Source organism: Marmota flaviventris, chromosome 8, assembly GCF_047511675.1.
Source record: "Marmota flaviventris isolate mMarFla1 chromosome 8, mMarFla1.hap1, whole genome shotgun sequence".
Taxonomy (NCBI): Eukaryota; Metazoa; Chordata; class Mammalia; order Rodentia; family Sciuridae; genus Marmota; species Marmota flaviventris.
Genome location: NC_092505.1, coordinates 79,515,924 through 79,529,275, shown reverse-complemented (window position 1 = coordinate 79,529,275; position 13,352 = coordinate 79,515,924). Strand labels below are relative to the sequence as shown.

At 34.1% G+C, this 13,352-nt stretch overlaps 2 protein-coding genes across 3 annotated transcripts in view; both read left to right on the top strand.

The window, feature by feature from the left end:
- The window catches only part of St3gal6 (ST3 beta-galactoside alpha-2,3-sialyltransferase 6), a 330,280-nt gene that overhangs the window by 33,025 nt on the left and 283,903 nt on the right, over positions 1-13,352 (top strand). The gene's annotated exons all lie outside the window — the stretch shown is intronic.
- Gpr15 (G protein-coupled receptor 15) lies at positions 144-11,400 on the top strand. Of its 2 annotated transcripts, XM_071615829.1 has the most exons (2): positions 144-258; positions 8,980-11,400. In XM_071615829.1, exons 1-2 carry the CDS (start codon positions 186-188, stop codon positions 9,936-9,938), a joined length of 1,032 nt encoding a protein of 343 aa, XP_071471930.1. In that variant the 5' UTR covers positions 144-185; the 3' UTR covers positions 9,939-11,400. The 2 variants fall into 2 exon arrangements, with proteins under 2 accessions (XP_071471930.1, XP_027798965.1); XM_027943164.2 differs by lacking the exon at positions 144-258 and having other exon boundaries at positions 8,843-11,400.

Sequence of the window (13,352 nt, the reverse complement as noted above, 5' to 3'; positions counted from 1 at the left end):
TTGTAGGAAGGACGGAGGCAAAGCTGCCTAAGGCGGCGGAGGGCACGCCGGGCGCCGCGCGGCCCATTGTGGGGGATGTAGTTCCGCTCGGTAGGCTAGGCGGTGTGCCCAGCGGAGGTCTCACAACCAGAGAATGGGTGAATGTCTAGGAGGGAAGGCGGCCTCTCTTGGGTCGCAGCTACGCAATGATTGTGACCTATGTAACTAAGGTCTGCTTTAAGTCCTGTGTTTTCACTATTTTACCATCCTCCTCCAAAAGTAAGTACTGTATAAAAGAACAGCAGAGGGATTCTACTTCTGAAATGTTAACCCCTTTTTCCCACTGCCCCACAACCACATGGGAGCAGATCTTTCTGGCTTGATTGTTTACATTTAGACAAAAAAGAATATGTCCTGGACGATATTATGCGTCTAGAATATAAAGATGTTATTTAGATTACAAATATATATATATATATATATATATATATATATATATATATATATATATATATATATATATATGTTTTTGGCTGCTTTCTTTTTATGACAAGTTATATTTATTTTTTATTGTGGTAAGGTTTTTTAAATATAAATTTCAGTTGATTTCTTAAAATATTAAATATTGAAGATATAATGTGTCAAAAAATGATTAAAAAATCTAAATAGTATGAATAAGACTGAAGCTTAGGGAACATCATCTTCAGTAGTGAGGTCATGGACAGCCTTGGAGATTGTGTGGCATCGAAGCAACAGAATGATTTTAAACTGAGTATTGCACAGAAGTTTATCAACATGAACCAGATACATATTTGTTCTATGTTTTAATTTTTTTTTTTTTTTTTTAGAATGGTGGTGTTACCGCGAATTGAACTCAGGGGCACTCAACCACTGAACCACATCCCCAGCCCTATTTTGTATTTTTTTTAATTAAAGACAGGGTCTCTCTGAGTTGCTTAGCACCAGGAAGATAATATAGTTGCAATTTAAGTAAACCAAATAACTGAGGCTTGGTCTGAACTTGAGATCCTGTTTCTCTTTCCTGCATCTTTAGTTTTTTTTTCTATTTTTTATTTATGCTAATATATGTAGGTGGATAAAATAAATATTAATAAATTAATGGAATTAAATTCCTGTTTCTCTTTCCTATTCTGCTATTCAGGAAACAGTAGCTGGTCCTATATTTTTACAAGTGTTAAAGATGATTTAATACAATCATATACAGATTATGAAATTTAGTTTAAAAACAAAGTTGAACTAAGCTGCTGGTTTAATTTGTTAAAGATATTTCTAGATTTAGCAGGAAGATAATATAGTTGCAGTTTAAGTAAACCAAATAACTGAGGCTTGGTTTGAACTTGAGATCCCCCCCCCGCCTCAGCCTCTGGAGCCACTGGGATTACAGGTGTGCATCAAAATTTTCTTCAGTTCTCAGTTGTGGTCCAAAAATCAAGGGACTCCATCATCAGGGTAATCTTGGTAATAACTTTTATGGATCCATAAGTGAGGCCCGAGACCAACAAATAACCAGTTTCACAACACTGTAGGGGCATCAGAATCAAGGAGCAGAGTATCTTCTGAAGCCCCTCTTTACCACCAATGACTTGGAACTTAGCCACTTCACAGAGGAAAAATGGAAGAGCCAACTTGAGGTCAAATTTCTCCCACCCTGAAAAATTGAAGGTATATCTGTTTTTCTATTGTAGATATGTTTCTTTCACCAGAGTTGGTAAACTGATAATACATACTCATTAGCTAAATAAAATAAATAGCCAAATATATTATAATATTCAAATATTATAATATATACTGAAATGTCATGTATAGCATCTAATCAGGAAATAATTTTGTTACAGGCATCAGCTAGAAAAATGGTAGAGGTGCATAGACAAATGGTTAATGTGTAATAAGACTTGTGATTGCATTTATGCACCACAAAATGCCTTCATTTTGTCCCTGATTAGAAATCCCCTACTTTCGGACCTACCTCTCCACTGCAGTCCACATGGAAAATAAACCCAGGTAAAGGGAATTTTAAAAGAAAAGAAAGGAAAAAAAAAAAAAAACCTCAGTTTATAGATAGGGGAACTGAGGCCCAGAGAGAATAACTGAACTGGTAAACTTGAGCATTTGGCTAAGTAAATTAGTTTTGTGACTTGGGACAATTTACTTAGCTATCTCTAAGTCTTGGTTGTCTTTTTTCCAAAATAGGGATTTTTTTTGACAACAGTTATTTCTTGTAATCATTGTGAGGATTAAATGAGAAATTACATATAAAATGCCTAGCACAGGAACTGAGGCTCAGTAAAGAATTACTGAATTATTATTATTTGCAAATATTTGTTGAATACTTACAATATTTAAGTAAAGACTTTATAAGGATATTTTCAAAACCCCTGATTCCCCCTAAAAACTGGAAATAAACCATTTATAGAGGTAGGTGTTTTTGCTCATTTCTGCTGGTTAGCCCGTGGACTAATTGCCAATTAACTGGGAAAGATTTGTCAGGACAGCCCTTGTGCCATCCTTGCTTGTCCATAATCAGGAAAATTCAAGCCTTGGGCTCATAGCCTACATCATGGCTCAGGAAGTAAATGTTTCTGCAGGAAAATGCAGAAGTGAATTATACTTTCACCCTTCACGACTGCAGAATGCCTAGAAAACACTTAGGACACACTTCAGTCACCAAATTAGTGTGGGCATGGAAGTGTCGGTATGTTTGAGGTTTCATCCATCCTGACCATTTCAGCACAGAAAACCTACATTACATCCTCACAACCACACAATTGTATTTCTAGATTTTCCCCTGCATCTTTGTTTTTTTTTCTATTTTTAAATTTATGTTAATATATGTAGGTGGATAAAATAAATATTAATAAATTAATGGAATTAAATTCCTGTTTCTCTTTCCTATACTGCTATTCATGAAACAGTAGCTGGTCCTATATTTTTACAAATGTTAAAGATGATTTAATACAATCATATACAGATTATGAAATTTAGTTTAGAAACAAAATTGAATTAAGCTGCTGGTTTGGGGCTGGGGATGTGGCTAAAGCGGTAGCACGCTCGCCCCGCATGCCTGCGGCCAGGGTTCAATCCTCAGCACCACATACAAACAAAGATGTTGTGTCCGCCGAAATCTAAAAAGAAAATAAATATTAAAATTCTCTCTCTCTCTCTCTCTCTAAAAAAAAGGAAATCATGAATTTTTAACTAAAAATTATTTTTAAAAAAGCTGCTGGTTTAATTTGTTAAAGATATTTCTAGATTTAGCAGGAAGATAATATAGTTGCAATTTAAGTAAACCAAATAACTGAAAACTTGGGTATTTGGATTTATAACTAGTTTTTATTTATTTTTTTAAACATAAGAAATTTTGTAGTTGCTCAAAACATTACATTGATCTTGACATATCATACATTTGATTCAAATGGGGTATGAATTCTTATTATTCCCACGTGTACAGATTGCAGGATCACATTGGTTATACAGCCACGTTTATACATACTGCCATACTTATAACCAGTTTTTATTATGTGCTTATGAAACAATTCTTCACACAAGAATTCCCTTCAATACCAAATTCCCTAGCATCCTTAAATTTGATTCAATTTTTAATTGCTTGTTGTTAGAAACTAAAAATTATTTTTAAAAGATATATCAAAATTATGTTTTTTCCTATATTTTGTACTAGATGTTTTCCTTGTGAATTTTGGAGTTCAGAACATAGGAAAACAGAAGTATGTGCAAACTCTGGGTTCCAGCTAAAACCATCCTCAAAAACCTATATCAGTCTTTGAATTCCTTTATATGTATTCACTACAGAACATTGGCAAAAATCAATCTAGGATAAGGCACATCAAAAAATCCATCTAAAATCTACCTTGTTAGGTGCCTCAAAGTGTAACAAACAATAGTTGTTTGGATGTTCCTGCTTCTGAATAGTAATGAATGACCATTTGTACATGAGAAGTTCACATTCAAATTGTCCTTTATTTTAAAATCATCACCGTGGGTCTTTGGTTAATGATGTCTATCTGGGCTCCAGTGACCTCATTAGGAAAAAGGTTATACTGATATCACTAATATCACTTGAAGCTCTAAAATCACATATGATTTTTAATTGCACTGGAAGAAGAGGAATGTGGCTACAAAATATAGTTGTCATAGATTCATAGCCATAGTGTTTCATTAGGGAATTTGTATATACAACACTTCCAGTGCAGGCAATATACAAGCAGCACAGATAGTGAGAAATGCAGATGGACAGAGGAAAAAGAGGAAGGCTATAATGCATTCTAATTATAAAGAACATCACAGCCCTTGCTCCTTCAAACATGAACAGCAATCATGGGGATGGCCGAAATTATGAAAGGAAATATTTTCTTGATTTATTTTGTCATTTATTAGTTTATAAATATTAATGCTGAGTCCCTAAACAAAATTTTTGCAAAAAGGTAATCTTTAATGCAGATAAGGAACTAATGTGATTGACTACTTTATTTATAAACTAAAACAAGATCTTCATCTTCTCATCACCATCAAATTTATTATGAGGCCATGGTAGATATACTAACGAGATGCACCACGTGGAAATGTTGGTATAAAATAACCAAAAATATGCTGTGCTAACTTTGAAGCATCTCTCCACACTTGTTTATGATGTGATGAAGACCCCAGGATTGAACAGAAAACAGAAGCTACTTAACAAGTTTGCAAAAGCTCCTATTCACTGGTTTTTGACTCAGAACTCAAGCATGATTCAGCCCAGGTCTGTATGCCAGACACTGTGCTGTGTTGCCAGGGATACCAACATAAATAAATAATTTGTGTTATGCATAATATAAATCCAGATTGAATATACTCTTATGAAGAATCCTTAAGTATATGTTACTAGAAAAAATAATTGCTATTTATGTAAACATTAGTTAACATGGGAAATCATCCAATAAATTAAGTAGAGAGGGTGCACTGATAAGAGCAAATACATGCCATTTAATTTGGCATATGTTATTACACTATATAGTACTAAATTGTTCAAGTAACTGTGAAAATAAAAAACAACTAAACTCCTACAGTATAAATAATTTTCTCAAACTGGACTGCTTAAATGATTCACACATTATGATTCTCAATAGGACAAGAGTTTCTCTTACTAACAAATACATGTGTAATTGCACTGTCTTCCTACTAAGGTTAATGAGAAATAATTAGTTTGCTTCATACTCTTTGCCACTTATTATGAGACATATCACAGTATGTATATGAACAAAAGGTGTGTATGAAAAAGAAATCCAGAGATTTCTTTCTGCTTTCCTGTGTGCATATAATCTGGTGATATACTCTCCACCTTATTATGGGGTCAGAGTTGTATGATAAGGAAGAAACTGAAGTAATATAATCACAATGCCAGGGATCACAGCCTGACCAGTTTAGCTCTATTCGTACAATATTTTGTCCTCTGTAAAGCCAGGCTACAGCCATGTAATAGATGATAATAGATTCACTTGGGCATATGTCTCAATGAAGAAAACTTCTCTTCTTCTACAACATCTGATCCAGTTGTGAACATATATCAAGAATTGGAAATACAATAGGCAGGGTGCAGAAATCCAGATTAATTCCTAAATTATTGTGAGATAAAGGGTAAAAAACTTTCATGAGTTTCAAACTTTGAAGTAATTTTTAAACCTTCTTTAAAATAGACTAATACCAAAGCGTAACACATTATATTGGTTAATTTAGGTGATTAAGAACAGTGATTCTAAACTTTAGTGTGTTCGATGCATGTTAAATATAAAGTCCTAGACTCTGTCCCCAGTAATTCTGATTCTGTAGATCAAGGACAAGATTTGTGAATGTATACTTTAGTAGGTGTCCCAGGGTCTCTAAAATGGGTAATATGGTCTGGCGTCCACCAGTTCAAACAATGACTTTGAGAGTCCATAAAGACTTTAGTTGCCTTCTGCTAGAGTTTAGCAGGGAGAGAACAGATGTGCCCTGCTTTTAAGTTACTCATGATCTGCTCAGGGGGTCAGGTGCCAAGACAACAAACCACCTGATAGAGATAATAAGTACTTTATAAGCAGCATTTTAAAAGTTCAAAGGTAGATACAATTATCTCTGTCTGGGGTTGGGGAGGAAAATTAAGTGGATTTTTTTTTGGGGAAAACAATTCTTAAGAAGTGGCATATGGGCTGTTATTGAGTTAACTAATATTTGTAATTTTTTAACAGCTTGTTCATATTGCCTTTTCATATGCTATGGATATCTGTGTGTGAATCCAAGGGCATACAGTCTTAAAAATGGCCTTTGCAATCGGCTTTGAACTATGACCTCCCCTTCTTTATATAGCCACCATATACTGTGGCTTCTCTCTTTTACTGATATTGTACTTAGAGTTATGAAAAGCTCAGAACCATGCTCTGTGTCCCTTTTTTGGCTAAAAATGGTTAATTTGTTTCTTAATTTTGGTCTATACTATTCATGATATATGTATAGTCATATTGTAGCTTTTACCACCAAATATCTTACTTCAAAGTAACTGCATGTGATAAAGCACACCACTTTATCTACAACTGCTTCAATAAACTGCTGAGTAAGTCAGATTTATTTGAGATAGTTTACATCACCAGCCACCCAACTTTAGAAATGCAAAAGAAATTTTAAGGCCTACAGAATGAATGCACAATCTAATGTTTTCCTCCAGAGTATGAGTATAAACTCTTCTCTATTTTATACTTTTATGTGGAATTTTTGAGACATAAGGATTTAAAAAAATCTTAGACCCAAATCAAGCTTATTTTTTTTCAAATAGCAAAAGAACTTCTGATTGCAAAATTCTAATATTACAATTAAAGTACAATTACAAATAAAGAATGTATATGATTGGCACTTGAACACATGCACATTTACATGTAAGTACAGTGTTTAAATATTTTGTTACTTTATTAATGTTTTTCAAGTAAGTATTGTCCTACTTCAAACTATTTGACAGATGAATTATTCTGTTAAATAATTAAGGCTTACCCAGTGGAAAAGATTTCTGTCCCAGAAATGTCAAGGCTATTAATTAGTTTCTCTAATCTGCAGTCTATATTTAGCGAAGGATATGCTTCCCCTCCTCACCCCCTGCTCTCCACAACAACACTGGAATTAGTGAATAGCCCAGAGAAGACAGGCCAGGTCCATAAAGCAACTCCAGAGTGACTTCATGGGGCTGTCCCAGGTCAGGGGACCCCTTATCCTTCTTCTAATCTTACCTCTCTTGCTTATGACTGAGATGACATTGTATCACATCAGGAGGGAGAGAAGAGTACAACAGGCAGGATTATTCTTTTCAATATTCCAATTACTGAAAAAAAATCAAAATTTTACAGAAAAGACTTTAAGTGTTTAACAATTATATTTTTATCTACATGCATACGTTCTTCTATGTAATGGTTATACCCACCTGAAACTGGAATTTTGGACATTAAATGAAATGCAGAGAAGGAAAAGGGGGTACCAGAGAACCTTGAGCCATTTGGCCAGCACAGAAATGAAATTAATAGAGACAATTTCAAATTTTGTTAAATTTTACTATGGCCTTCGTATATAAAAGAAAACATGTGAAAACTCTGTGAATGGAGTCCTTTCTGTTTCATCCTGTTTCTCAAATGTTTTAATTATACCAAAAATCTTCCCTTTTTAGAGTGCCTCTGTTGGCAGCTCATTTATGATACCTTGTGTCTGCCGCCTGATCAGTGGTTCCACAACTGAGGTTTGCTGATGTGTGGAGGTATTTAAGGAACAGCCAAAAAAATTTCACCACTACAAAAGTGTGATATAATGAAGGAAAGGTCAGAGGCAATCTGGAATCTGATGAAGGGTAATTATTGAAGGTTAGTAGGAGAAAAATCGATTCAAGGACGTTAACTCTTAACAAAAGGGAACTTCGTTGGTTGAGGTACAATATCAGAGAAGAGGGTAAAAATAGCAGTTTTTGATTTTTAAATGTGTATGTGGGGTTCACAAATAACAATGCCTGCCAAACAAATTAATTTATAATTATACTAGGTCACAAAAATGAGAATTTTCTGAAGCAAATATAATAAATTAACATTCCCAAGGCACCAACTGTGCAGGAGTTACTATGCTAGCTATGATGAAAAATTTGAAATAATAGTAAAAATAAAAGATTGCAGGCTTTTGGAGATTTCTTTTATTTTTTAATCATTGAACCAGACTTGGTTGATTATGTATGAAATGAAAGCCGAATAAAATAGGAAAGCTCTAATGCCCTAATTTCAATCATAATGTTTGCCATAGTGCAGACTGGTATGACTTGGCAAGCTTGCAATTCACTCTTTATGAAATAAAAGACTAATATTCTTCATATATCACCAACAGCAAACACAAAAGTGTATCTTTATTATGAATACCTTCCAGATCTAAAAGCAAAAGAGTATCTTAAAGGTGAAACAGAAGGCTAGATCAAAAGAATTCAGTGTCAGAAAAGCAAAGATTTTAAAAGAGGTGAGAATTTAAAAGTTCAATTCTTAATTTCTGAATTTAAACAAAAAAAAAAAACAAATATGTTGAATAAAGAAGTTAAAAAAGCAACTCAGTTTCATGGGCAAGTGCAAATAAAGAAAACCACAACCACAACCAACCAAAACCAATCAGAGTGGTGTTCCTTGTGGGCCCTTTCTGAAGATTGGTAGAAACTGCACTTTTTTTTTTAATCTGTTTTCATGCTTGTCCAAAATCTTTAAAGGGAAGAAAAAAAAAAAACAGCACCATATAAAAGAAGCTCCTTTGAGATTTCTAAAATTCATACCAAAACCTTCTAGGTAAGGGAACTTACCAGATTTGGTATCTGATCTTCAGTGATGGACCCAGAAGCAACCTCGGTTTATTTGGATTATTACTATGCTACCAGTCCAAACTCTGATGGCAAGGAGACCCACTCCCACATTCCTTACACATCTGTCTTCCTTCCCATCTTTTACACAGCTGTGTTCCTGACTGGAGTATTGGGGAACCTCATCCTGATTGGTGCATTGTATTTCAAACGTGGCAGCCGACGATTAATTGACATCTTTATCATCAACCTGGCTGCCTCTGACTTCATTTTCCTTGTCACATTGCCTCTCTGGGTGGATAAGGAAGCATCTCTAGGACTGTGGAGGACAGGCTCCTTCCTGTGCAAAGGAAGCTCCTACATGATCTCAGTCAACATGCACTGCAGTGTCTTCTTGCTCACTTGTATGAGTGTTGACCGGTACCTGGCCATCATGTGTCCAGCCATATCCAGGAAATTCAGAAGAAGAGACTGTGCATATGGAGTCTGTACCTGTGTCTGGCTTGTCTCCTGCCTTCTGGGGTTACCGACTGTTTTGTCCAGGGAGCTCACATTGATTGATGGTAAGCCATACTGTGCTGAGAAGAGGGCTACTTCAGAAAAATTGACATGGGCCCTGGTAGCCTTAATATTCACTTTTTTTGTCCCCTTGCTGAGCATTGTGACCTGCTACTGTTGCATCACAAGAAAGCTGTGTGTCCATTACCAGCAATCAGGAAAGCATAACAAAAAGCTGAGAAAATCCATAAAGATCATCTTTATTGTCGTGACAGCCTTTGTCTTCTCCTGGCTACCCTTTAATACTTTCAAGCTCCTTGCCATTATTTCTGGATTGCAGCCAAAACTCCATTTTTCTTCAGCTCTTCTCCAGCGGGGCATGGAGGTGAGTGGGCCGTTGGCATTTGCCAACAGTTGTGTCAACCCTGTCATTTACTACGTGTTTGACAGCTACATCCGCAGGGCTGTTGTTCGCTGCCTGTGCCCTTGCCTGAAGAACTATGACTTTGGGAGCAGCACTGAGACATCAGATAGTCACCTCACTAAGGCTCTTTCCAACTTAATTCACACAGAGGACTTTGTTAGAAGGAGGAAGAGGTCTGTGTCACTCTAAAATGAGTTGTGACATTTCAAGACTTGTTGGTGCTCGTCAGGAATAATTTTTATCAGCAACAAAGAAGAAAAGCATTAAAGATAAGATTCATATTGCTTGATTAAATCCAAGGAAGATTTCATTTTTAGAATGAACACCAAAATACATTGTGAATATAATAAGCCACGTACTGTATTTTCAGCTAAGTGACCTTATTTGAACCTTGCAATCAAGTCAACAAGGCAAAATACAATTCTCATCTGTCCTTTGAACTCTTAGATAAAGGCTCCTGCTTGGACCAGTTGCTGTCTTCATGATTACTAATGTACTTTATCGCCTTTTTTTTCTCAAGAACTATGATATTTCAACCAGACCTCCCTTCATATTACCTTTAAAAGATTCTGCCCACACTCATCTGGTAAGAAATGTGGTGGCAGTGTAGGTAACAAAATATAGAGTAGACCTGTTCTCTGTAATTGATTGTTCCCAAGTTACTAAGATATTCTGGCCACAGTCTTTAAAATCTGTTACAGTAATTTTTCATCATCTTCCAGTATAGACTTTCCTCCTATGCCCATTCACAATAGCTTTGGACTGTCAAGATAAAGCTCATGAGGAAAAATCATTTTGAAATGTGTTTATGATTTAGGATTTTATCACTTGGTCATCTAGAATATAGTAAAAGTAAGCATATTATATTGTTAGAAATGCATGTTGTTATAATGCTCTAGTAACTTTTTAATGGGGTTATGCCATGCTCTTTATTTTCGTTGCCTTTATAAGTCAGGATTTGACTTTGCTTTAATTTTATGTTTTAATTACCTGTTGTCTAGTCATCAAATGACAATGTTACTACTAATATAATTAGAGCTAGACAAATACTTAGACCCACCCCCATACAGATTATTATTTTGTTTTCAATTAAAATATTAATTCTGTACATTCCCTATAGCATCATTTGATTGATATAATCTGAAGATGAAATCTAATAACATTGGAAGACAGGATGATTCAAATTGAAAAATGTATACAAATGTAATCAGTGTTTTTATATGCATTTTTCCAAATCTAGAAACTCTCTTGGGTTCTTTACCTAATAAAATATTTAACAAGTCATTAGATACCCATATTCCTTTTAAAGACTTTAAGATGGACAACATGTGATTAGCAGCAACCAGAAAAGGCTTTTCAGCAGCAAGTATACTATTATAAACATCTTTTGAGTAAAGGAAAGAGTGGATTGTTTTTACCCCACTGATGACCTAAATGAATTACCATTTTATTTCTAAGTATTAGATTAGAAATAAGGAAAAACTTAAGAATCTTTTCAGAGACCAGGCAATTTAATTCTATCCCATGTTTCTCTCACATTAAGTGAATTCTCAAATATTGGACATTGTCTTATATCATAACCTGTTTAGAAGTTGAAACAGTTATTGGTTAATTTTTTAAATTTCTCTTAAACCTCTCTTTAAAAAGAGATATAAATGTCCTATACAAATATTATTTTATAAGTATTTATGTTTAATACTCAATTAGCATTAATACCAATATTCTAACAGCCTTTTAATAAGTTATGATTATTGGAAAAAAGATAGGGTAAATCAAACAAGCAAAGCTTCTTGGAAAACTTCAAAATTGAATTTAAAATAAGTGAATAGATCTCCAAAGGTTAAACACAAATAAAATATAGAAGGTAGTAGACATACATTTCTTTAAAACAATCAATAAAAGCACTATCATTAACCATGAAAGTTACTGCCTTTTAGAAATATTACTTTAAAAAACAGATGATTCAATCAGATATTTGTTGGAAAATTAGAAAATCTAGTTTAATAGTTTTAACTTCATTCTTAATGTTGGGACATTGAGAAAGTCATTTTAATCTTTCATACCTAGCAGGGAATATTTATGTCTATAGAATTCTCAAAGATATTATAAGATTAATAAATATAAATAAAATCTTTTAAAATAGTGAGTAAATATTTATCATATAAAGCAACTGAATTTCTGTTAATCAATTATTGAGTGTTACTTAAAAATTCCCAGTCTAGAATATCAAATGATGTTTAATCACTCTCATTTAACAAATTTTGAGAACATGTCTTACTTTGATGCCTTTTGTTTTTGCCAGTAATAATCAAAGTGCAACCAAATAAAAAATATATTAAACAAATATGGCAATTATGTGCTTTAAAAATCTTAGTATATTTTTGTATTCATAATGTATCAATTGTGGAATGAAAAATAGGTAAAATTTTATAGATAGTATAACTCTGATAGAAAAAATTTAAAATCTTGGCTGAGTTGGTATGTTATTGTGTATCATATGGATACAGCATTCATATTGCTATGACATGCAATTATATTCTTGTAGCATTAAAAGTTTATTATTGGGGCTGGGGATGTGGCTCAAGCGGTACCGCGCTTGCCTGGCATGTATGCGGCCGGGGTTTGATCTTCAGCACCACATACAAACATAGATGTTGTGTCTGACGACAACTAAAAAATAAATATTAAAAATTCTCTCTCTCTCTCTCTCTTTCTCTCTCTCTCAAAAAAAATTTTATTATAAATTTTTAGTTGTGTGCCATTTTGTATGTTTTAATACCATAATATTTCTCCATGTTTATTATGAATTTAATTCACATACATATGTAGATGCAGATATATGTAGAAGCATGGACATATATTTATAATTTCAAGAATTTTATCTCAAACTGCTCCAAGGGCTAGTTTGTGGCAATTTAATGTCAACATAGAACAAATCAACACTCAGTGCCAAGAATTTTCAAAATATTAATCTGATATTCTAACATAATCATGCCTTGCAGATTACCTCCAAACTTAGAAAAACAACAAAATGAAATTTATTGATTCAGAGGGAATGTCTAATAAGAAAAGCACTACAGGGTTGGGGATGTGGCTCAAGTGGTAGCGCACTCACCTGGCATGTGTGAGGCCCTGGGTTCAATCCTCAGCACCACATTAAAATAAAATAAAGATACTGTGTCCACCTAAAAAAACTAAAAAAGTAAATATTTTTTTTTTTAAAAAGAAAGGCACTACAGATTAACATTACCTATTGTTATTTGCTAATGCTTTTCAAAGCTACTCCAGGACTTAATGACAAATATAGAAGAATAGTCATCTCCGAAGCATTTCCTAAATAATTTTCCCTGAATTTATTTTTCCCAGAACACTCCTCTAAGCCCTGGGCAAAGTTTTGTTTGATAATTTTCAAAGAAATGTAATCAAGGCACACACAGTCACAAGCACACATTTATCCCATTTTGACCATAGTGAAAGATTAAAACTAACCTGATATTCCTTGAGAGTCCTGTGATCTGTCCATACTAACAAGTCAAAACAACTTGTGTGTTGAACAGAAGTTATAATAATGGTTTTAGAGGGAAGCTATGTGCGTGACTGAGA

Coding starts and splice junctions, on each gene's coding strand:
- Gpr15 (XM_027943164.2), top strand. CDS start 8,856: ATGGACCCAGAAGCAACCTCGGTTTATTTGGATTATTACTATGCTACC.